At 44.4% G+C, this 26371-nt stretch overlaps 1 protein-coding gene across 3 annotated transcripts in view; it reads right to left on the bottom strand.

Moving 5' to 3' along the window:
- The window catches only part of DBF4 (DBF4 zinc finger), a 49783-nt gene that overhangs the window by 1759 nt on the left and 21653 nt on the right, over nt 1-26371 (bottom strand). For all 3 annotated transcript variants that reach the window (XM_050939545.1, XM_050939547.1, XM_050939546.1), the window contains 8 exons: nt 24800-24850; nt 24154-24223; nt 23911-23987; nt 22414-22441; nt 22084-22126; nt 7967-8098; nt 5026-5140; nt 895-1019 (listed from right to left, as the gene is read on the bottom strand). In XM_050939545.1, the coding sequence (XP_050795502.1) occupies nt 895-1019; nt 5026-5140; nt 7967-8098; nt 22084-22126; nt 22414-22441; nt 23911-23987; nt 24154-24223; nt 24800-24850 (641 nt within the window). The remainder of the gene's footprint in view (nt 1-894; nt 1020-5025; nt 5141-7966; nt 8099-22083; nt 22127-22413; nt 22442-23910; nt 23988-24153; nt 24224-24799; nt 24851-26371) is intronic.

Below are 26371 nucleotides of genomic sequence, written 5' to 3'. Positions count from 1 at the left end.
CACTAAAATATTTTATAATTTTTCAGTTTCATCAGATTTAGCTTTTCACCCTTAATAAGCATTTCCAAACCACAAAAGGAACAGGAAAAGGGGAGACACTAATGGACTGATCCTGCTCTTGTTGAAGTCAATGAAAATTTTGCCACTGACTTCTACTGGGAAAAATTTGGTAATGTCATTACTCTCTATTATACTTTTAGGAAAGACAGAAAAAAGAGAAGAGGGAATACAAAAGAGCAATCTCTATTATTGCCACAGTTGTAATCAGTGAAGGCATTTGAGCTGGAGTTCTCTTATTTTAAGGGTGTGTGTTCATGGATGAACATTCTTCTCAGATATGGATCCTATTCCAACTCTTTTCACTCAGATTTTGACAAAGGGAGGTTGTGATAGGGGTGACTTTGGTGACGGGGGGCTGGGAATGGGGCAAAGAGTATTTTGATTTGAGTGTTGAGCTTTTTTGGCGTTATTATAAGTTAGCTGCTGATTTTAGTTGTATTTTTCTACATATCTGTTAAAGGAAAGAGTAACAGGTATGTGCCTTTTTTGTATAATTATGAATCTAAATAAAATAAACAAACATGATGGATAAACTGTTAACAAACCTTAATTATAATCTATGTTAACATGTACCACTGTAACAGTTCTCTTTTTTCTAGAATCCTTGGCAAATATATCCCATGAAATAAGACAGCTAAAGTACACCAGACTTACTTTTTCTTTTAAAACCAGGTCTCTTACGTGTAACATCAATAAGTTTCAGTGACCTACCTAAAACTGAAAACTATTAATTAGTTCTTTACCAGATTTACACTCCCAAAGCTACAACATCTTTAAATCTCTGGCTAGCTAACTCATTTATGGGGATTTTTAAAGTTAGCAAATGTGAATTACCTTTTCATTTTTTGTGTATCATCTCTGTACTCCACAAAGTCATAAGCAAATTTGGATATTATATCATCCACAACTTGATATTGGGTGCTCTGTGCAAAGTTTTGGTGCTGTTCACTTTCAAGATGCTGAAATTAAAAAAAAATCAAAAAAATCATGAGACACATCCTGTACTGCAGACATCTGTATAGAAATAAAATGCCTCCACTAAAAATAAAACAGTAGCTTCTTTCTGAAACAAGAAGTATACTGCTACAGGAAAATACAGCCTTGCTTAACATTGTAGTTATGTTCCTGAAAAATGCAACTAAGCAAAATGATGTTAAGGGAATCCAATTTCCCCATAATAATAAATGTAAATGGGGAGGAGTGGAGGAGGGGGCTAGGTTCCAGGGTGGAAGAGAGTGGAGTATTTCCCAGGGAATGCCTTACTGTTAAATGATGAACAAGCACTTGGCTGAGCCCTTAAGGGTTAACACATTGTTGTTAATGTAGTCTCACACTCTACAAGGCAGCATAAACAGAGGGAGGGGAGACAGCATGGCAGACACAGACACAGAAAGAGACAGATGTGCATTGCCCCTTTACGTACGCTGACCGCACTCTAAGGGTATGTCCACACTGCGGGATTATTCCAATTTTACATAAACTGGTTTTGTAAAACAGATTGTATAAAGTCGAGCGCATGCGGCCACACTAAGCAAATTAATTTGGCGGTGTGCGTCCATGTACCGAGGCTAGTGTCAATTTCCAGAGCGTTGCACTGTGGGTAGCTATCCCGTAGCTATCCCATAGTTCCCACAGTCTCCCCTGCCCATTGGAATTCTGGGTTGAGATCCCAATGCAAAAACAGTGTCGCGAGTGATTTTGGGTAAATGACGTCACTCAATTCTTCCTCCGTGAAAGCAACGGCAGACAATCATTTCGCACTCTTTTTCCCTGGTTTGCCCTGGCAGATGCCATAGCATGGCAACCATGGAGCCCGTTTTGCCTTTTGTCACTGTCACCGTATGTGTACTGGATGCTGCTGACAGACGCGGTACTGCAGTGCTACAGAGCAGCATTCATTTGCCCTTGCAAGGTAGCAGAGACGGTTACCATTCCTATTGCACTGTCTGCCATGCCATTGTAAATTGGTGATGAGATGATGGTTATCAGTCATTCTGTAGCGTCTGCTGCTGTCATGGGTGCTCCTGGCTGGCCTTGCTGAGGTCGGCCGGGGGCGCATGGACAAAAATGGGAATGACTCCCCAGGTCATTCCCTTCTTTTGTTTTGTCTAAAAATAGTCAGTCCTGTCTAGAATATGGGGCAAGTGTACTAGAGAACCAGAGAGCACAGCCGCTTCATGTCAGAGACCCAGAGATCCCGCAGAAATGATGAGCTGCATGCCATTCTACGGGGTGCCCCTGCAACAATCCCACCCATTGCTTCCCTCCTCCCCCAACCCTCCTGGGCTACCATGGCAGTATCCTCCGCATTTGTGTGATGAAGTAATAAAGAATGCAGTAATAAGAAACACTGACTTTTTAGTGAGATAAAATGAGAGGGAGGAAGCCTCCAGCTGCTATGATAGTCCAGACAGGACACTGAAGGGTGGCGGGGGAGAGGAGCCCAGCCTCCCGCTGCTATGATAGTCCAGGCAGTACAGAATCTTTTCTTTAGACATTAAGGGGGGGGAGGGGCTGACGGATCTCAGCCTCCAGTTCCTATGATGAAGACGGTTACCAGCCGTACCATCTGCACCATCTGCCGGGAACGACCAGGAGTCATTCCCATTTTTACCGAGGCCAGCCAGGAGCACTCACGGGCTGATGAGGAGGACGGATAGCAATCATATTGTACCATCTGCCACCGGGAAGGGGATGCTGGCGTTCAGCACTGCAGCACCGTGTCTACCAGCAGCATGCAGTAGACATAGGGTGACACTGAAAATAGTCAAGAAACGATTTTTTTCCCCTTTTCTTTGGGGGGGGGAGGGGGCGGGAAGGGTGTAAATTGATGACATTTACCCTGAAACACCCGGGAAAATGTTTTTGATCCTTCAGGCACTGGGAGCTCAGCCAAGAATGCAAATGCTTTTCGGAGACTGCGGGGACTGTGGGATAGCTGGAGTCCTCAGTACCCCATCCCTCCCTCCCTCCATGAGTGTCCATTTGATTCTTTGGCTTTCCGTTACACTTGTCGCACAGCACTGTGCTGTGGACTCTGTCTATCATAGCCTGGAGATTTTTTCAAATGCTTTGTCATTTTGTCTTCTGTAACGGAGCTCTGATAGAACAGATTTGTCTCCCTATACAGCGATCAGATCCAGTATCTCCCGTACAGTCCATGCTGGAGCTCTTTTTGGATTTGGGACTACATTGCCACCCGTGCTGATTGGAGCTCCACGCTGGGCAAACAGGAAATGAAATTCAGAAGTTCAAGGGACTTTTCTTGTCTACCTGGCCAGTGCATCCAAGTTCAGATTGCTTTCCAGAGCCGTCACAATGGTGCACTGTGGGATACTGCCCGGAGGCCAATATCATCGATTTGCGGCCACTCTAACCCTAATCCGACATGGCAATACTGATTTCAGCGCTACTCCTGTCGTTGGGGAGGAGTACAGAAACCGGTTTAAAGAGCCCTTTATATCGATATAAAGGGCCTCGTTGTGTGGACGGGTGCAGGGTTAAATCGGTTTAACGCTGCTAAATTCGGTTTAAATGCGTAGTCTAGACCAGCCTAAAGGACATTGCCTTTTTAAGCAAGTTGAGAGAGCAGCTGCTGCTAGCAAGTTTCCTCTGTCCAGAGCCCTGTCGTGTTCCCCCACTTCTCAATGGAGATGGGGTAAGTGGGTGGCAGGAGCGGCGGGGGAAAGGAGGGAGCAGGACCATGTTGGGGGAAGCATCCTGATATTAGCCCGCTACCCTCCGCACAGCAAGCAGGAGGCTCTTGGGAGCAGCTCCAAGGTAGAGGGTAGGAGCAGCACATGGCAGTGGGGGGAAGGACAGCTGAACTGCCGGCAATTGATAGCCTGTTGGGTGGCTGCTGCACATGGAATTTAGAGGAGTGGGGAGCTGATGAGGGGCTGCCAGTCCACCCTGGTTCCAAGCCCCCACCAGCTAGCTGCAACAGACTGCTCTTTCTGCAAGCAGTGGACAAAGCAGGCAGCTGCCGAACAACATTATAAAGAAGCACTGCACAACTTTAAACGAACACGTTCCCTAATTGATCAGCAATGTAACAACGTTAACCGGGATGATTAAGTGATGAGTTACTGTACTCTAATATTAATAAATTTATACAGCATATGCAAACAAGTTTAGCATAAGTGAAGGAGAAAGATGAAAATACAAGGTCATATGGATTTGGGTCCTTAGACGCCTATTCTAGACCAGCAAAAGTTAACAATTATACAGAATAGCACATTTCGAAAAAGTATCTCTCTGATACCCCCCCTCCCCCACTATCAAGGGCTTGTCTACACTACCATGCGGGGTCAATCTAAGATACACAACTTCAGCTACGTGAATAGCGTAGCTGAAGTCAGCGTACTTAGATCTACTTACTGTGGTGTCTTTACTGTGGTAAGTCGACAGCTGATGCTCTCCCGTTGACTTCGCTTGCGCTTCTCATTCTTGTGGAGTACCAGAGTTGACGGGAGACTGCTCAGTGATTGATTTATCGCATCTATATTAGATGCAATAAATTGAACTCCCCCCCAGATCGAGTGTTGCCTGCCGATCCGGCATGTAGGGTAGACAAGCCCTAATTCTGCAGGTCAGTCTAGATATTAATATACTAACATTTGGTGCAAAGACATTCATTCACTCCCATATTGGCTAAAATAAAGTTGTTTCAAATGCTCGATGTGCATAAATGGGCAATTTAAAAGAGCAAGTGTTCCTAAACTCTTATTGACTAGGTTTCCGAGATGTAACTATAAGTAATCTTAGCGACCCTTTGTATAGTCAGCAAGACAGCACTAAATTCCACTAGAGAGAAGATTTTTGTTGTTTGTTTTTTTTAAAATAACTTTTGAGTATATCGTTAAGTCAATTAATATCTATTAGGCAGAAAAATACTTGTTGATGCGACATTTCTAAGCACCGTAAAACAGATTGGGTTGAGTGTACAATCTATGTTACACTTACAGTTTGCAGATCGTCATATTTCTTCATACAACATTCACAATACCCTTTCTTTTTCTTATCCTTTACAGGAAGTTGAACTGGACCACCACAGTCTTTGTCACTATTTGTTTTGTTTCTGTTAGCAAAAAAAAAGTTGTATGTAAAGAGTCAGTTATCGGTCCATATGAAGTTGCGCCTTTAAACTTACTAACTACAAAACGGTAAAAGTGTCAAGAGAACCAAACATTTTAGAACATCAATCAAATCAGAGCGAACAAAGATTTATTTCAGAGGACAGAATACTGGACTAGGACTCAGGAAACCTGGCTTCCATTCCAGGCTCTGGCACTGTCCAAGGTCACCCAGCAGGCCAAGTCCCTTTGCTTCCCTATGTCTCAGATCCCCCATCTGTGAAGTGGGAACAATGATGGTTACCTCCTTTTGTAAAACACTTTGAGATCTACTGATGAAGAGTGCTATGTGAGTTAGGCATTAACAGTTGAAGGTGTAAAATGCCCCTGATTCTTCTCATATTAAACCCCAGAGGGTTGTTTTCAGCAACTGTTCCTCTACTTTCAGAGCCCTCACCTGTGGAGTACAAGGCACAGTTCTCTACCCCACATTCTTCAATAGCTACATGAACATGTTGGGAAGTGGGTGTGACAAGAATGCCGTACTAACAGTATGCCAATGGCACCCAGTCCCATATCTCCTTTACATCAAATGAGCAGTACCATCTCCCTGTCTAGCCAAAATCAGCATCTTCCTATTGACTCAGACTTGGTAACAGTAATCCACACACGTGACTTCTAGGCTTGATTACTGAAACTCATTATATGAAAGTGAAGCCACATGACCTGAAAAAGCTCCTACTGGTACAAAAGGTAGCAATACTTCTGCTCAGCACAACAGGTTGCCTTGAGTATATAACCTTAGAACTCTACTTTCTGCATTGGTTCTCCACTGAATACAGAATGCAATTCAATCCTCTTCCCGATGTTCAAATTCCACAGGACTGGATCTAGCTACTAGAGGTATTCTTTCTAAAATCATTATCTTTTTACCATATATCTGTTCCACTGGAACCATGGAATTGTTGAACAACTGGGGAAAGTTTGTGAGCATGGCAAACAGAACTTTCACATGACCAAGACTGTGGAACTCAATATTTGAAGAAAGAAGAATGACCACAGGCCTTACTGCATTCAGAACTAAGTGTTCTTGACAACTTTCCTGCAACGAATTCTTCTCTTTCAGATTTACAAAACAAACAAAACAATTTCTCCTTCTGGCTGTGAATGGAGAGATATCATTATTTCTAATTTAATTATTAGTTAGGAACTCAGATGGGACAAGGACCAAATAAATAGATTAAGGGCTTATCTATACTTACAGTGCTGCAGCTGTCACCCTCCCATCGACATAGCGCTGTCTACACCAGGGGTAGAGTTGGTGTAACTACATTGCTCAGGGGTGTGAATTTTCCACGCCTCTGAGCAACGTAGATACACAGACATAAGTTCCTAGTGTAGGCTAAGTCAAAATTAAGCAGAAGAGCATAACTCCAGAGGTTTCTAACTATCAGAGGATACCTTCCTTGCCCACTCCAATTCCTGACAAAACAAATAAAAAAATAAAAAGCACACTACACTCACTCTCTCTTTTTTTAGGAGAAATATTAAGTCTAGGAGGGTGCCTTCCAACCACCTCACCTCTATACCCTTAGTGCTAAATTAGGTGACTGGAGCACTACCAGAAATCCCTACAAAGCCCTGAAAGTTTCTGTTGTGTTGCATTTGCCTCATTTTTCACAAAGCCATAGGCACTACAATCAAAGCAGATAGGAAGCAGGAGATTGCTGCCATGGCAGCGTCAACAGAGAGAACCACTAGCAGTGTAGTATATTGAGAGTAGTGTAAAGGACTGGGGCAGTGCAGAAGCTATTATGAATTAAGATGATAAATACAACTGACTGTCAATTTAGATGATTTTTGACTGTGCTCTTAATTTTAGAACAGGTAGTGATAGGTGCACTATTTAAATTTCAACCCAAAAGGACAAAGTGAGAAAGTTATGAGAAGCAGAAAAGAGTTTTAGAATGAAGTTATCATTTCAGCCCACTATCTCTAGAATTCACTACAGTGAATGCTGTAACGTCAGTTTTAGAAGTTAATGCCATAAAGCAGTTCCAGTGGACTAAATGACTGGTTGGAAGGAGTTCAGGGTCAGAATCAGAGCCTGATACTTCAGAAAGCACCCCATTAGACACTTCATTAAATAAAAATCACCCATGTAATTTGCTAAAAAGCATAACTTTGAACAGCTGTGCTCAAAGTGCAGCCTGAGTGCCATATACAGCACGTGACCATTTAAGTGCAGAGTAAGAACAAAGCTGATCAACTGCATATTCTTATTGCTTGTATGCTCATACAGTAAGTACTCACCATTCACCTCTCAAGGAAGATATAAGTTCAAGCAATATTAGGATATGGAACATTTTGTTTTATTTAGAGAAAATTAAGTTTACATGTAAATGAAGTGCATTCTTCACCATCATGTAGTTTGACTTAGGATGATAGTTTTAAACAAATTTAGTTAACCTTCAGCTTTTTATTGGCAAATTAAAGTGAACAGCTCTAGAGCCAAGATAATTCATTTGGTGCTGTACTTACTGGAGGGCATCCAGGAGGAGGACAGAGGCAAGGTATCAGCAGTGGAAAAGAGGAAAGAGAAGAAGTGTCACAGCCTGCACTGACCCACAGCAATATGTTTATGATGTCTGCATTTGTACGTCCAGAAAAAAAGGACATAAAGGATAAAGGAGGGAGAAAGAAAAACGGACAAAATTACCAGTAGATTCAACAAATGAGACACTAGTATTGGTACAGAGCCCCATGTAAACTAAGAGAGTCAATTTCTTAGAGACTGAAGAAGGAATTTCCATATTTTTTCCTCAACAAACCTTTGTTTAGACTGAGTTTGCTTTTGGCCACTAGCATTCTTCTTATCTACATCAAATGGACTATAAGGTTTTGGAGCAGAATAGTTGAGAACAGGAAAGCTGGATAATTGCAGATAAAATGGTCTGTAACGGCTGTAATAGGACAAGAAAATAGTGGTATTAGAATAATCAGACCTAAATACAGGCAATAAAACATCTTTTTAGAGCAAATTAAATACACTCTTATATTCAGAACCAAAAAATTTTTTTCCTTCTTTCTGGCAGCTGATATACATGCAATTTATTATTGTCTCCTATGAATATCAAGCAGTTAGTTTTCAGACAAGATTATAAAATATTTTCCTTCTTCCTTCCTTCAACCTGCTGCTTTTTTCAAATCGTAAGATTTGCTTCTGGTGGCTATAGCTGTATTATGTATAACATCATATTGATGGCTTTTGTCCCTCTTCTGCATGCAATCTGGGAGCCTGTTAGAGTAGACTGCAAAGCTAAGAACTGATCAGGTAAATAGTGTATTCATGTCCCTGAGGAATACAGATAGCACTTCCAAACATAAACCCATCAATTTGATATCTTTTGCACATTTTACAGTTTATTAGCTAGAAAAAAAATCAACTCCAAGAGGAGAAAGATCAGTGAACGTGTATGTATGCAAAATACTTTCATAAACAACTTAAGGGAATTATTGCTGCACAGAACTGTACCTGAAGCTACTGGATCTAGAAAGGTTGCCTAATCTGCAAATAGATTCAAATATATTTAAAATATGTGAGCAGTGAAGTTCTTCATTAAATAGGAATTCTGGTATTTGGCTTTAGCTCAATTTCTCAAATCCCTAATAAAAGCTGGATCGTCTGAAGAAACCCGTTGCTCCCAGCTAGCTACCTGCAGCATTCCACGCTCAGTTGCTTGGTCTCCCTTTCTCTTTATGAACAAATATTTGTAAATTATGTAAACAGCCAGAAGCGTGTTAGGTGCTTTACATATATTATGAGGTCAATGCCTCAAAAATAGCAGTCTAAAGGGAAAATCCATGCTTATTTGTGCTTTTCCCTTTCTTCTATTCAGGTTCTTATGCTGCACCTATAACCTTCTCTATTTGCCAATCTCTGCCATGTTTATTTGCCTAATTCATGTCAACCTCCCTCCTCCTTTCACTAGTGCTAAATCCCTACCACAACTATGGGAGCCTTCTGATGCACACTATAAAATTATGAGGGCTCAGAAAAAAATCTTCAGATGTGTGACTAGCCAGTGAGTCTGGAGTTAGCAAGGCCCCGCATAAAATGGAAGTTAATTACAAATTGAGATGGGAAATAAATTACAGCACAACTGCATTTATGTTTTCAGACTTGACTAAGCTCACATTTTCTTGTTGAGCTTTCCTGTTTCTTGCCAACTCTCACATTTTTGACTGAGACTAAGACTATGTTTACACTACAGCCTATGTTGGCAAAACTTATGTAACTCAGGCCTGGTCTACACTACGCGTTTAAACCGAATTTAGCAGCATTAAACCGATTTAACCCTGCACCCGTCCACACGAGGCCCTTTATATCGATATAAAGGGCTCTTTAAACCAATTTCTGTACTCCTCCCTGACGACAGGAGTAGCGCTGAAATCGGTATTGCCATGTCGGATTAGGGTTAGTGTGGCCGCAAATCGACGATATTGGCCTCCGGGCAGTATCCCACAGTGCACCATTGTGACGGCTCTGGAAAGCAACCTGAACTCGGATGCACTGGCCAGGTAGACAAGAAAAGCCCCTTGAACTTCTGAATTTCATTTCCTGTTTGCCCAGCGTGGAGCTCCAATCAGCACGGGTGGCAATACAGTCCCAAATCCAAAAAGAGCTCCAGCATGGACCGTACGGGAGATACTGGATCTGATCGCTGTATAGGGAGACAAATCTGTTCTATCAGAGCTCCGTTACAGAAGACAAAATGACAAAGCATTTGAAAAAATCTCCAGGCTATGATAGACAGAGTCCACAGCACAGTGCTGTGCAACAAGCGTAACGGAAAGCCAAAGAATCAAATGGACGCTCATGGAGGGAGGGGGTACTGAGGACTCCAGCTATCCCACAGTCCCCGCAGTCTCCGAAAAGCATTTGCATTCTTGGCTGAGCTCCCAATGCCTGTAGGGTCAAACACATTGTCTGGGGTGGTTCAGGGTATAGCTCGTCAATTTACTCCCCCCTCACCCTCCGTGAAACAAAAGGGAAAAAAATCATTTCTTGACTTTTTTATATGTCACCGTATGTCTAGTGTATGCTGCTGGTAGACGTGGTGCTGCAGCACTGAACAGCAGCATCCTCTCCCCTCCCCTCCCCTCCCCAGTGGCAGACAGTACAGGACAAAATGACTGATAGCCATCCTCATCATCCTGTGAGTGCTCCTGGCTGGTGTCAGTGAGGTTGACCGGGGGCACCCGGGTAAAAATAGGAATCACTCCTGGTCATTCCCAGCAGATGGTACAGAATGGCTGGTAACCGTCTTCATCATAGCAACTAGGGGCTGAGCTCCATTAGCCCCCGCCCACTTTCATGTCTAAAGAAAAGATTCTGTACTGCCTGGACTATCATAGCAGCGGGAGGCTGTGCTCCTTTCCCCTGCCACCGTTTAATGTCCTGCCTGGACTATCATAGCAGCTGGAGGCTGCCTCCCCCTCATTTTATCTCACTAAAAGGTCAGTGTTTCTTATTCTTGCATTCTTTATTACTTCATCACACAAATGGGGGGACACTGCCACAGTAGCCCAGGAGGATTGGGGGAGGAGGGAAGCAATGGGTGGGGTTGTTGCAGGGGCACCCCCAAGAATGGCATGCAGCTCATCATTTCTGCGGGATCTCTGGGTCTCTGACACGGAGCGGCTGTGCTCTCTGGTTCTCGGGTACACTGGTTCTCTAGTACACTTACCCCATATTCTAGGCAGGACTGACTATTTTTAGATAAAATGTAAAGGAGGGAATGACCCGGGGAGTCATTCCCATTTTTGTCTTTGCACCCCCAGCTGACCTCAGGGAAGGCCAGCCAGGAGCACCCATGACAGCAGCAGACGGTACATAACGACTGATAACAGTCATCTCAATCGCCAATTTACAATGGCATGGCAGATGGTACAATAGGGATGGTAACCGTCTCTGCTACCTTGCAAAGGCAAATGAATGCTGCTGTGTAGCTCTGCAGTACTGTCTCTGTCAGCAGCATCCAGTACACATATGGTGACAGTGACAAAAGGCAAAACGGGCCCCATGGTTGCCATGCTATGGCGTCTGCCAGGGCAATCCAGGGAAAAAAGGCGCGAAATGATTGTCTGCCGTTGCTTTCACGAAGGAAGGAATGAGTGACGACATTTACCCAGAATCACCCACGACACTTTTTGTATCATCATGCATTGAGATCTCAACCCAGAATTCCAATGGGCGGGGAAGACTGAGGAACTATGGGATAGCTACCCACAGTGCAAAGCTCCAGAAATCGACGCTAGCCTCGGTACAGGGACGCACACCGCCGAATTATTGTGCTTTGTGTGGCCGCATGCACTTTATACAATCTGTTTTACAAAACTGGTTTATGTAAAATCGGAATAATCCTGGAGTGTAGACATACCCTCAGAGGTGTGAATAGCCCTCTCCCCCCCCCGAGCGTCACACCAACATTAGCGTTCATGTGCACAGTGCTCTGAGAGCGGGAGAGCTTCTCCAGCTGACACAGCTTATGCGACTCACAGAGGTGATTTTTTTATGCCAACAGGAGAGCTCTGTCCTGTCGACATAGAGCTTCTTCACCACATGCGCTGCAGCGGCAGGATTTGAACCTAAATCAGCTCTCAGAGACAATTTGGAAAAATGTATAGTTTTTCTTTTAAAATTGGAGTATGGTACATTTTAATATTTCAGCTGTATGAAGGATGTGATGTGCCAAGCTTATATCTGCCATAGCTGAGGAAAGGAAGGAAAGCTGGTTCCAAGTAACCTTTCAATTTCTCTTGTGCAGAGCTGGCTAGGGGCCATAACAGCTACCAGCATAACTGAAGGCAATCTAAGGACTTCTTTAAAGTTATACTTGCTGCAGCAGTCCCTATGAGACTTCTGTGCCAGCCAAGGACCAGGCAGCATGCCATGTGCTCTGGCACAATCCCTATGTTGATGGAGAGAAAATCCTTCACTGCCTCTTTAAGATAACTTTCTGGGTACACCTGGCTCCTGAGGCAGTGCAAAGCCAGAGCTGAGGAGCTATCCCAAGGAGTGTATCTCCTCTTGACAATTTCAACTGTTATTTAGAATAATTATGGTAGAAAAGCATCAGTGTCAGGCTCTCAATTGTTTAAGAAAAACAAGACATACTTTCCAAGAGTCCTTTTTAGTTACTGCAACACCAGAAAAAAAGCTGACATGCTCAGGCGATTGAGCTAGTTGTGGTATGAGACCCCTTAGATGACAGTACGTAACATCTCACTGACCTCCACATATTTGGAGTCACCTAATTTCTCCCTGTTCTGCTGCTATTCCTACTCTGTGGTCTGATCTACACTACAAAGTTAAGTTGACATAAGTTGACTTGTTTCAACATAGCTTTACATGCATACACACCTTAATTTGTCTCCCACTAATGTAAACACCCCATTCCATTGACGCAATAAAACCACCTCCCGGAACAATGCATAGTCACAATCAACCTATTTCTGTCAATGGAGTGCAGGCGACGCTAAACCTGGGGCAGGACAGGGATGAGCAGCCAAGCTGGATGAAAGCCAAGCAACTCTGGCATACATATCAGAAGGCGATGGAGGGCAACAACATCCCCTTTCTCCCTATTTGAAAATGGTGCCCATCTGATTCACATGTTTAGAGAAAAAAAGCACCAACTTTTCATTCTTCACTTGTAAAATTTTAGAAAATAAACTCAGAAAAATATGGCAGTCTAAATTACACAATCTACATCACTGTCCTGTGCTCAGATAGAGTTAGAAGAAAGGAGGTAGAGGTGGCTTCTTAGGCTAGGCAGTGGGCTCACAATTCTCCCCATGCAGAGTTCTTTGTTTATCTGAAGAGGAATGTCCCTTTTATCCTCTTGAATAATCTTGATGAAACTTTCATGGAGATGCTCTGCAATCCTCTCCGAAACATTTCTAGGGCTGGTGGCCTTGGTATTGTCTCCTATTGCAGGAGAAGAAACAAGCCACTTTGTGATGAGTTCTGCTAACACCATTGCCGCAAACCAGCATACAGACCCAAGTGGCCTCAGGCACCAGCAGCAGCTGCGTTCTCTGTGCCTTTGTCACCCTAGAGCAGGGGTCAGCAAACTTTTTGAACCAAGGGCCACATCTGGGTATGGAAATTGTATAGTGGGCCATGAATGCTCACAAAATTGGGGGTTGGGTGAAGGCTCTGGCTGGGGTTGTGGGCTCTGGGGTGGGGCCAGAAATGAGGAGTTCAGGATGTGGGAGGGGGCTCTGGGCTGGGGCAGGAGTTTGGAGTGCAGGACGGTGCTCCGAGCTGGGATCAAGGGGTTTGGGGTGTGGGAGGGGCTATGGGGTGCAGGCTCCAGGCGGTCTCAAGCAGCCCCCAGAAGCAGCAGGTCCAACCTCTAGCTCTTATGTGGCGGCGTGGCCAGGTGGGCTATAGTCTGCATGCTGCCCCGTCCACAGGCGCCGCCCCTGCAGCTCCCATTGGCCGCAGTTCCCAGCCAACGGGAGCTGCGGGGGTGACACTTGGGGTGGGGGCAGCACGCAAAGCCCCTTGGCTTCCCCTAAACGTAGGAGCCAGAGGGGGGACATGTCGCTACTTACGGGAGCTGCGGCACACACATGTGGAGCAGCCCCCAACCCCGCTCCCAGGCTGGAGCGCGGGAGCAAGGCAAGCCCCAGACCTCGCTCCCCAGCAGGAGCTCAAGGGCCGGATGTGGCCTGCGGGCCACAGTTTGCCCACTCTTACCCTAGAGCACGAGGTATCAGCCAAAATCACCATTGCCTGTGAAAACATTGGCAAGATTCACTCAAACTTGCACTTTCCCTATACTCAGACCCAAGGGCGCCCAGCATCTAAACCAGGGATGGGGAACCTATGGTCCGCAGACCAGATCTGGCCCACTGCTTCAATTCATTTGGCATGCGGCAAGTCTCCGTGCTGCAGGCAGAAAGCTCCAAGCCTCAGTGTCCCCCTATGGGGCTGGAGCCGTGAGTGCCGACTCACCAACAGCATGTCCCTGTGCCCCTCAGCAGAGGCGCGATCAGGGAAGCTCCACATGCTGCTCCTGCCCCCAGTGCCAGCTCCCAATGGCCAATGAGAGCAGTGGGGGCGGGTAGTGCACACGGTGCGGAGCCACCTGGCCCCTCTCACTAGGGCCTGACCACTAGACATGCCGGTTGCTTCCGGAAACAGTGAGGTGAGCGCTGCTTGGCCGGAGTCCGCACCCCGAACCTCTGCTGTACCCCAACCCCCTGCCCCACTCCAGAGCCCCAAACTCCAGCCGAAGCCCTCACCCCAAGCTCCCCCCTGCACCCTGAACCCCTCATTTCTGGCCCTGCCCGGGAGCCTAGGGGAAGCCCCAGAGCCTCTACCCTCCCCACACCCCAGGGCTTTGTGTCCCATGACTAATTTTTCCTGTGAGTCAATGGCCCCTGACAAAAAAACTTTCCCCATCCCGGTCTACAACTTTCATGCAACAGTTTCCCCCTCCCACTAGTCCGTACTCACCTTGGCTTGAGCTGCAAAGCAATGCTGTAATGAGGTACTTCAAAAGTAAAGTGATAATTAACATTTCTTATTAAAGGTATTTATGGAAATAACAAAAGGGACTCTTAAGACTTCTTTTCCCGTTGTTACGTCTGTAAATATAATAATGTATCTATCTATTTTAATCAGCAACCTCTGGCATGGTATGCTTGAGAGGTGGTCCCTCCATGGTGGCTGAATATCTGGCCTGGATCAGGCAAACAAGGCAGGACATGTTCCGCAAGATCCTCCCGTTCTCTATAGCTGCTGACTGCAAGCACAATGACTGGAAGGACCAAACAACCACGAGTAGTGTGAAGAACCAAGAATGGAGAGTGTGGCTGCTTGAGAGGCGAAGAGATTGAAAGTTGCAATAGGAAGTGCACTGGGATATTCTGGGTTTGCTCAGGCAACAAACGCAATTGTTGCAGATTCAGAACATTACTGAACTAAATGCCTGAAGACCTGGACACAACCACCATTCCAATCACTGGAAAACTCCATGGTCACTACTCCCTATGGCCTCCCAGCATAACAGATGGCAGCATGGCACAAACCCTTTCCATGCCAGGGAAAACAAGGAGAACTATGACTGCACCTACACTAATCTGATAACTACAGGATCACCCACCAAGCATAGTGCACTACATATTTTTAACATGAATAAAACACTGTAATACGTCTTTAAAAACCAAGAAAATAATTAGCATACATGTTTACATATTATTAAGTATGATCACACTGATGGAATCCACAAAATCCTACCTCTATACTACAGCTTTGGCATGGGGGTGAACAGGGTTTGACAGCGGAGAGTATGTTCTGGCAAGTCTTACCAAGCCAAGAAGGTGTTGAGCTAGCATGCAGGGTGGTAGGGAGTCCGACTGTACCTCTATTACTCTAGGGCAACCTAGCCAAAGTTGAGGGGTGTGACAAAGTTCCTCCTCTACCTTGGTGGGTCCTACGCTTATTGGCAGATTTGCTCACCTCAGTGATCTTCCCCACAGTCTGGAACAACTCCTCCTGTGTCTGATCAGGAGTTGGGAGGTTTTGGGGGAACCCGGGCCCGCCCTCTACTCCAGGTTCCAGCCCAGGGCCCTGTGGATTGCAGCTGTCTATAGTGCCTCTTGTAACCGCTGCATGACAGTTACAACTCCCTGGGATACTTCCCCATGGCCTCCTCCAAACACCTTCTTTATCCTCACCACAGGACCTTCCTCCTGGTGTCCGATAACACTTGTACTCCGTAGTCCTCCAGCAGCACAGCCTCTCACTCTCAGCTCCTTGTGCCTCTTGCTCCCAGCTCCTCACACACACTTCCTCTCCTCTAGTTCCTCCCTCTCTGACTGGAGTGAGCTCCTTTTTAAAGCCAGGTGCCCTGATTAGCCTGCCTTGATTGGCTGCAGGTGTTCTAATCAGCCTGTCTGCCTTAATTGGTTCTAGCAGGTTTCTGATTACTCCAGTGCAGCCCCTGCTCTAGTCACTCAGGGAACAGAAAGCTACTCAGCCAGTGACTAGTATATTTGCCCTCTACCAGACTCCTGTACCACACTGGCCTGGGTCTGTCACAGGGGACACTGCAGCTACACGGCACAAGGACTGGCACCCCGAATGCACTGCTGCAAAATTCTCCTGTCAAACAAGCCACACAAAGCAGAATAAACCAGGAAACTGAGCAGAGACTCATGTGTCAGCCTGACCAATGCTCATAACCCGGGGTAGCACAGGATGAAAAACAGAAAATGACTAAAAGATTAGTCCAACTATTTGTTGAAAGTCACAACACAAGAACACTATCATCTGATTTGTACATTGATATTTACATTGAAGTCACAAGATCAATAAAAGCAAATGTCATTGGGATACGCGAAACAAGAAGAACCAAAAGACCTCATTGCACAATGGAAAAGCGGAGAGCAAGTATTCCTAGCAAGCTCATAAGACAACAGAGCAAGGACTGTAGGCATTGGATTCATTGTCAGGAAAGAAACAACTGCGACATCATATCACCCCGGATAGTAGTTCTCACACTTCAGATAAAATGAAGGAGAACAATTAAAATTATTCAGGTGTGAATGCTCCCACGCAGCAAGTGGAAGATGAAGAAATGGAACATTTCTATAAAGAGCTGGAGGAGGCAATGCAGAAAAGATCCACCTACACATCTGGCTGTGGGCAGTATGGATGCCGGGGATTGCCAGATGGTATCCGCTCTAGCCTGTATTGAGCGGATGAAGGGGAGGGCCACCCTGGTTGGAGCCTCCACCGACAGTATACCGACAACCGGGTCGTCCACCTCAGGAACTTCCTCTACAGGCAAGTTGATATTGAGGGCGACGCGGCGCAGAAGGTCTTGGTGTGACCTGAGGTCGATTGGGGGCGGTCCAGATGCAGACGTCCCCGTCACCGCTTCATCCGGGGAGGAAGAGGATGAAACCCCGGGAACCAGTGGGTCTTGGATCGACTCCTGGTCTTGGGGGATGACCTGAGGTGGCGGATCTTGAGGGTCTGGCACGTGTGTTGGAGATTCCTCCGTACCCAGTGGGGGAGGTCAGCTCACTGTGGTCTCTGGCGCCTGATGTTCAGAAGGGCCGGAGCGCGATGGTATATGCGGATCACCTTGGGTTTGGTGGTAGGCCCAAGGTGTCCAAAAGGGCCACTGACGAGGTCCCTGGTGGTTATCCGAATCCTCGTATGATGCATGCAGTGTCTGCATGGAAGGAGATCGATGGATGACAAGATGGCCACGGGGGAGCGGAGACCATTTGATGTAGGTCTCTGCGTCCACTCAAACTGTCCCTATGCGGTGCCGGAGAACGATACCGAGAGTCGTGATGATGCCGGGAGTGGGACCAGGACCTGCGACCAGTGCGGTGCCGGGAGGTCGACCAGTGCCTGGAATTGCCGTGCTGAGATCGGCTGCGAGAAGTCCGATGCAGCGAGTGGTGCCGAGATCTGGAGCAGTGCCAGTAGTATCTGGACGGCGACCGGGACCTCGAGAGGTGCCGCGAGTACGACCGGTACCTCGATGGGGAACAGTACCGGGACTGCGAGCGTTTGCGGGACCAGGATCGATGGCGGGACCGGGAATGCCTGCGGGACCTGGATTGGGACCGGCGACGTTCTGTGGTACCGGGCGAAGAAGGTCTCATGAGGGTCGGCTTGCCTATAGACTGAGGAACCCGCACCGGCGGCGCCGGGGGTTGAGGCAGCTCAGGCTCCGTCAAGGCAATCAAGTCCCGTGCCATGGAAAACGTCTCCGGAGTGGCGCGTGCCGGGGAGCTGGTGAGCACCGGACTCGACGGCTCCAGCGAGGCTGGAATCAACGGTGCAGAGGACATCGGTGCCACGGCAGTTGACGGTGCCAGGCTGTCCGACTTGGCTAAGCGCTCAGACTGCGGTGTAGATATAGCAGCCACAGGAGGCTTGTGCTTCTTGCTCCGTAGTGAGAGTGAACGGTGCCGGGTAGAAGCTTGAGCCGGTGATGGCTGATGTCGAGGAGCCTTCGCTGTTGGAGTGTGCTCCGGTGCCGAGGAGGAACTTGCTCCCGGTGCCGTTGACGGTGCCGAGGACTGGGGAGTCAACGCTGCCTCCATCAGTAGTTGTTCTAGGCGAATGTCTCGTTCTTTTTTAGTCCGGGGCTTGAAGGCCTTACAGATGCGGCACTTGTCCGTCAGGAGGAATTCACCCAGGCACTTAAGACAGGAGTCGTGAGGGTCTCCTGTGGGCATCGGCCTATGACAGGCTGAGCACGGTTTGAAGCCCAGTGAACTGGGCATGGGCCCCGGTACCGGGGGAGGGAAAAGGGGCTAGACCCCGATCCCTCTTAACTATCTACAATAACTACTACAGAACTAACAACTAAACACTAACTATACTGATAGAAATCGAACTATATACACAAATACAAAAGAAATGAGAGAATCGCTAGGGTGGTGGAGATCAGCTAAGCTGCGCTCCACTGTTCCAACGACCGACACGGGCGGTAAGAAGGAACTGGAGTGCAGGGGCCGGCAGGGGTATATATCCGGCACCATAGCGGCGCCACTCCAGGGAGTGCCCTGCCGGCCCACCGAGTGTTGCTAGGGTAAAAATCTCCGACGAACGTGCACAAGGCACGTGCACACTTAACTGGAATGGATATGAGCAAGCACTCGAAGAAGAAACTGAATACACAGTTCGTAACATAAAGAGAGGGAAGAGTCCGGGAGTGGACAATATTCGGCCAGAATATCTGAAAGCAGGGGAAGACACTCTCTTCAAAGCATTGGCGCAATGGTTCACCATCCACATCAATAGCAGGCGTGTTCCAGATCTATGGAAGAAATCAAAAACAATACTATTGATGAATAAAGGTGATCCAGAAGAACTGAGCAACTACCATCTGATCATACTCCTCTCACAAGCGTATAAAAAGTCTTCACCCACGTCATACTCAATCGGATTAAGAAGGATTTTGAAATGCATGAAAGCAGAGAACAAGCTGTTTTCGACTCAGGATATGCGACAATTGATCACATCCACTCAGTTTGGCAGCTCATTGAAAAATGCAAGGAATACAAAGTACCATTGCGTATTGCATTTGTCGGCTACAAAAAGACATTAGACTCGGTGGAGATTAACACTCTACTCAATGCGCTCAATGAAACGGGAATCGATCCAAGGTACACTGACCTGCTGAAATTAATCGCAATTGCTTGACAGAGATAACATTCACTGTACCCTGCATTATTACTATACACAGAGGAGTCGGACAAGTTGACACAATCTCACCGAAGCTGTTTGCAGCAGTACTGGAGTTGCTGTTCAAGAAATTGACCTGGGAAGAAGGAATCAGAAGTGACGGAGAACAGTTAGCACATATCTTCTCTTCGCTGATGACTGTATAATATTGGCAAAGGACACAGTAGAACTGGAGATCAACTTGCAGTAACTGCAAACACTTTCACATGATATTGGGTTGAAAGTGAACATGTCAAAGATGAAGTGGATGCGGAATGAGCATTGTGCAGAAGGAATCATCACTGTAAATGGGAAAGAAATCAAGGAGGTTGACAAATATATTTACCTGGGTCAGCAAATGAGCAGTGACAACTCATTCGAAGGGGAATGCAGTAGGAGGTGAAAGGCAGAGTGGGCAAGCTTCAAAAAATAAAGATGTCTCTAATGGATAATGAACTGCCTGTGAAGAAAAGTAAGAACTGTTTAACTCCATTGTTCTGCCAGCAATGATATACGGAACAGACAGCTGGTCAATGACAAAAGTGGAGGAAGAAAAACTCGCTGCCACCCAGAAAGCAATGGAAAGGTGAATGTGTAAGATATTGCTCTGTGATCATATATCGAATGAGGAGATTAGAAGGTGTTCAGAGGCGACCGATGTAGTGCAGGCAATGTATGATGCAAAGTGAAGATGCGTGGGTCGTGTAGTCTGCAGGCACGAAAATAGGTGGACAGCTCACATTAGTGACTGGATCCCTAGAGACCACAAGAAACTGCTGGGCAGAACAAAAATACGCTGGATAAAACTCTTTGGCCAGAAATGGAAAGAATGTGCTCGCAACAAAATAGAATGTGGCGTCGACTTGTGTTTGTGGAGGGATGGACGGGAGGACAAGGTAGACAAAGGTGATGATCACCCTGAATCAGTGGAGCCAAAATGCTTGTTTATTTGCACTTTAACTTTGTTTCCTGTTTGTTTGCATGCAATACTTTTTTTTAAACTTAAGATCACTGAGATCCATTCTAGTCAGTAAACTATGCCAGCAATCTTTTGAACTACCAAAAGCACATTCAAAGTCATCCTGCATTTGCTGTGTCAGTGGTTGAAACTTTCTTCACTGCTCTTGAGTTGGCCAGCGTACAGCTTCACGAGCCAGGGAGCAAGGGGTAGGCTGGGTCCCCCAAAATCACTGTTGGCATTTCAACATCACCAGTGGAAATGTGCCAGTCAGGGAAGAATGTCCCATCTTGTAGTTTCTGGAAAAGTCCTGCGTTGAAAAGAGATATGCGCCACATGCTTTCCCTGTCCAGCCCACACCGACATCATTGAAGCGTTCCATATAATCCACTCCACCAGGGCTGGCATAATCATGGAAAAGTACCTCTTTTAGTTTATGTATTCATTGGCCAGGTAGGGTGGTGCCAGAAAAGGAATATGCATCCCATCTATGGCAGCACCTTAGTTCAGGAATTCCATTGCTTCAAATCCACTTACTACTTCCTGCACATTGACAAGAGTCCCAGTCCTGTGCAGTGAGATATACTTATTGGCCCTGCACTCTTGGATGACAATGGACCCCACTGGATTTACCAACTCTGAACTGACTGGCCACTGATTGATAGAAATCTGATGTTGCAAACTTCCAGAGCGAAACTGCCTCTTGCTTTTCCACTGTCAATGCAACTCTCATTCTGATATGTCTGTACTGGAGGGCTGGGGCAAATCAGCACACAGATCCAGGAACATAGCTTATTGAATTCGAAAGTTCTACAGCTACTGCTCATTATCCCAAATCTGCATTATGATATGATCCCAACATTCAGTGCTCGTTTCTCACGCCCAGAAGCACCATCCACCAGGTGGAGTTGCTCCATGAATGTCAGAAACAACCTGATATTTTTATTCTGTGTCCATTATTACCCATTCATCATCCTTGAACACTTCCTCTTCCTCACAATACCACCAGTTATAGTAATATTAATTGAAGTTCCACAAATACAAAAGAATTGTGGATCCTCTAATTAGCAATGGTTATTAGAATTGTGCTGAGCTGTGCAGGGTCCTGGCTTCTACCACAGAGATGGTAGAGATTGAAAAGGACAGGCAGGATTTCGGAATTTTAAAAATGATGCAAAAGCAATGGGACGGAAAAAGTTGCACTGGGGGAACTTGCCCCTAGTTCCCAGAAATCCCTGGGCAAATTGCTGGTATCCAGCTACGCAGTGAAAATGTCCCATGAGGCACTGATCTGGTTGGTGGCACAGGACAATGGGATAACCTGTCCTGGGTAAACTGCATTTACTACTGATGCAACCACTTGTGGTGAGGATGCGCAGTGCTGACACAAACAGCTATGTATGCACACCCAAGCGATATACAAAAGTTGGTGGAGGTAAGATGATGTAACTTATGTTGACCAAATTTTGTAATGTAGATACAGCCTGTGATGCATTATCACTAGTTCACTGAATAAATATGCACTTCCAATCAAAGACTTTGGGTTCTCCTGGAGGTTGATTATACCACCACAGCCTCCTAACTGAAGTCAACGAGTCCAAGGAGCAGTAATCCAATCAGTCATCCAGAAAGACTATCATGTGTTTTTAAATGATTCAGTTTGTTGAGCATATTAGAGAGTAAAACAGCAATCCCTCCCATCCAGAAATAGCACTTACCAGCTTCTGTCTTCCACCTTCACAAATGGATTTTTCAGCCGACCTGGCTCAACAGAAATAAATAAATAAAATAAATCACAATATTTTCCCTGACCCAACAATAAACTTATTGTTTATTATAACAATAAACTACTTGTACAGACAGACATCCAACTGATTTTTTTTTTAAATATCTGCCCATAAACTTATCATTACCATGAGATATTTTTGTACACTTTTCTCAGGCCAACTAGAGTAAGAGTATGCCAAAGATGCTCTCTCAGACAAACAATGCATTTTTCAGTGTTGACAAAACAAGACAACAACCTCAACAAGTGTCAAAATACTTACTTTTCGATTTCTGATCACATCGTTTCCCCTAGTTAAAAGAAAAAAAAGTTTGAATATTGTTTCTATTTAGCTTCAACATTTAGAGGAAGATTTCTAAAACTGCATGTGCACGTTTGTGTGAAATCATGATTAACTGATATGCAACTTAGGCACATGAATATTCTGAAAATCTGTCATGTCTATTTCTCAAAGAAATATTGCAGCTTTGCAAAATTCTACTATTCAAGAGTAATTTTTTAACAAATGAATAAAATTTCAGTCTTTCCTCATAACCATCATGGTAAAAACCTATGTGAAAACTGGCTGATGGATATTCATTGTATTTTTGCAATACTGTTTTATTATAAATGGAGATGATAACAGGTAAAAATGCTGTTAAAAATTGTAGGAGGCAACTTTATTGGTTTCATAACATTTATGGCTCTTTGCATAAAAATGTTACTAATTTACGTGACTAAAAGTGACAGTTATTCCATGTTATTTTAGCAAATCAGGGCTGTACTACAGGAAATATTTATGAATTTCAAAATATTAAGTCCTTGCATTTATTGGATAAAAACCAAATACTCAGATTCCTTAACATCTTCAAGCTGTAGCTCTACTTAAGATTACCTGGAATGTGGCAAGATACTGAGTCAACATTACATTTTGTATTACTGAAAAATATCAGGCCATTACGAGACCTGGAAAGGAAAATTGATACACTCATGAGATTCAGCAAAGGCTTCCAAGTGGCTCCAAAAAGTGAATTTGTACTGAATTCCAGGGCAGCATGTACAGTATTATCTGCTATTTACATACTACAGATCAGGTGGACTGGGCATCCATAAAAATTCACTGCCTTAATTAAAAATATAAAGCTACCAGCAAAACAACAGTTGCCTAAATAGAGTTACACAGATCATAAACCAGGAACTGGGGGACCAATAAAAAAAGTATATGCTGGCTCTACACCACACTTGGAGTAGCTTGAAGACACTGTACTCCAGTGAAAAGACTGGGAACCAGGAGCCTTTTGCTATGCAATCTGGGAAGAGTCACACTCTGTAGGCCAAATTTTTCTACGGACTGTCATCACTTTGATCTTTACTGCTTATCTTGTCCTAGAAAGATAACCCAATTCAACTGGGATCCTTCAGTGGCATAAAAGTTGAGGGTCTTGCACATCCATTGCAGGGAAAAGATGGCCATGGTTGGTATACCCTTAAGGCATGACAATATCCCAGTTTTCTGGCTTGTGGGACCCTTAGTAAACGGAGTAAGTTAGAGCACTCCCCAGTCTACTCTAGCTTGGTGCACAGGGAATGGCCCTTTCAGAAACTTTACAGCTACTGGCTCCTAGCCCTCCTTCAGTTATCAGAAAATTAATACATAAACTCTTACTCACGAGTTTATTTAAATAAAATCAACCAGCATCCTGGGAGGAACTATTTAACTCACGTACAATATTTGTCATTGCTAATAATTATTTCATTAAGTTAGAAAGGACTCACTTACCACATCTTTAATTGAAATGCTTGCTTTCTTGATCAGGTAGAGCTCTTTTTTCTTTTGCTCAAGATAATTTTTAATATCTTTCAAAAACGGAGAGAATTTATATTTAGCCAAACTGCTTTTTTTAATGCTTGAAGTTATTTGTTGTTCTTAATAATACTTTTGAAAAATAGCAAATCTTGTCAGTGATTTAATTAAAATAAATTTCACGTTTTGATTAAAAGTTTATAAAACAAATATATTTACCATCAACATGAAGTATTTTCACTCCCCAACTCAAGGCATTAGATAGTATACTACCTGAAGGGATTAATTCCTGCAAACAGTAAGCATTATTAATATTTAATAAAAGCAATCCCTTTAAAGATCTGATGTAAAGCAAAACATGGCCTTTCCCGCAGTTTCCTGCCAAAAGATAAGGATGACTTTCACTTGCCTCAACTGCCTTCACAATCATGTCACAGCATCTTTCCACCCAGAAGACATTTGGCTTCCATACAGCCCATGTTGTTCACATTGTTATATGATTTATCAACTGGGAATCCTGAAACTGCTGAATTTATTCATATATATCTACAATTTCTGTGTGTACTAACTACAGGAAACGCACAGACCTTGATAAAATATCAATTATTAGTCATAAACCTTTAAAAACAGATCTTTTCTCTCCTTCCCGAAGTCTCCAGGAAATAAATGGAAAAACAGGTGAGTCTTGCAACAAGTCCTGAAGGTACAGTGTGCTGATGAGAAACAGCACAGCACATCTGGCTGTACTTCCCATCAGCGTATTTTCCCTTAGATCACTCTACTTCTGCTGATGTTCACTATCATTCAGAATAGTGAAAGAGTCATATTCTTTACTAAATCCAAATTTACAGACTGCTCAGCTTACCTGTTCTTTGATAGCTTTTTCAACTAAAGATTTTCCTCTACTCATACGTACCTAAAATTAAAAGAAACTTTGCTTATTGTATGCAACACATTAATGCTCATTTCAGACAGTGAAACATAAGGGGCGTTATCTTTTTATGTTAAAAATTAGCTTTTTGTACAAATTGAAGTTAAAGGTTGTGGTCAAATACCTCTATTAAACCAACAAAATACCGTATATTATAACCATCATGTGTTAATCTGCATTATTTAACATGCTATCATTTTCTATCAATTTTCATTCATCAATCAGATGCTGAAAATGAGCACTCTTTTTGCTGTTGGGATCTAAATAGCTAAAAGCTCAGTATTTTCACTGTTAATGGTTTGCAATATTGAAAGACCACTTTCATGAGAATTACTAGCAATATGTTTTAAGGAACAAAATTTTGGCACAGGACCATCTCAACAGCCTGGGTGAAATTCTAGAGAAGGTATTGCCATATTAGCCCTCTACTGGCAAGGACTGATATCACTTTATGAACACTCATATTTCAGATGCCGAACATTCTAAGTCATCTCCAAGCAGGAGGGACACATAGTAAAGAATTAACCTCATCCTATAGGTCAAATATGATTTTGAAAATCCTGAATTTATGAATGTTTTCATTGCTACAGTTCCTCAGTGTTAGGACTGTGAAATTTCTTTGATTTCTGGATTTTCTTGGGACGATCAATTACAGAAAATAATCAGCAAATACTGAAAACACAAAAATGTGGTCAATCAGTGTTACCAGTTTTCACGTCCTTTATTAGAACCAGCAAAGTTTAACAATAGAGTCTTTGCCTAAGCTTCCAGTACTGTTTACTGCAAAGAAAGATTTCATAATGCATATCAATGTGCAACCGCATGATAAGGGATATCCTTCAACAGATATTCAATGAAATTATGATATTCAGCTAATACATTTCAAATACTTATTAGAAGCTAAACACCAGAGAGAAAGTACTACCCCAGCCAACTGTAGGATAACCAGCTTTTCATGTCTGAATCCTCCTTAGCTGTCAAGTCCCACTCCTACCCTGACCGCTCCCACTGCAGAACTTCCGACTCCCCTAATGTATGACCACATTTCTTAGTAATGAACAGAGACTTAGGAAGGTAGTGATGCTGGGTAACCTGTTACACACACACAATTAAGTGTCCCCTTCTACAGAGAATGACTATATTAGAAAGTACTGCAACCTGGCTTGTTTATCCTAGCTAGTGCAGGTGAACTTTCCTGGACTAAGTTTATTTGTTGAAAAATGTAGTTTTGGTTGATCCAAAACTATTTGTGAATTTGATAGAAATTTCCCAAATAGTTTTGCCCCAAAACACATCAAAGCATTAGAGCAGGGATCTCTCACCATACAGGCAAGTGCCCAAACCACCAGGATATAGAGTAGTTCTCTCTGGCCTAATGACTATTCAAGTATTTTTTATGAAGTGGAACAATGCCAACAGGAGACAATGAGAAAGAACCCCTGCAGACTACTTGACAGTCCAGGGATTAGCGCACTCTCCTGCAACATGAGAGACCCAAGTTCAAAT

The sequence above is a fragment of the Gopherus flavomarginatus genome, chromosome 2, assembly GCF_025201925.1.
Source record: "Gopherus flavomarginatus isolate rGopFla2 chromosome 2, rGopFla2.mat.asm, whole genome shotgun sequence".
Classification (NCBI taxonomy): Eukaryota; Metazoa; Chordata; order Testudines; family Testudinidae; genus Gopherus; species Gopherus flavomarginatus.
Note: the sequence above shows the minus strand (reverse complement) of the source record. Positions and strands in the feature narration are given on the sequence as shown.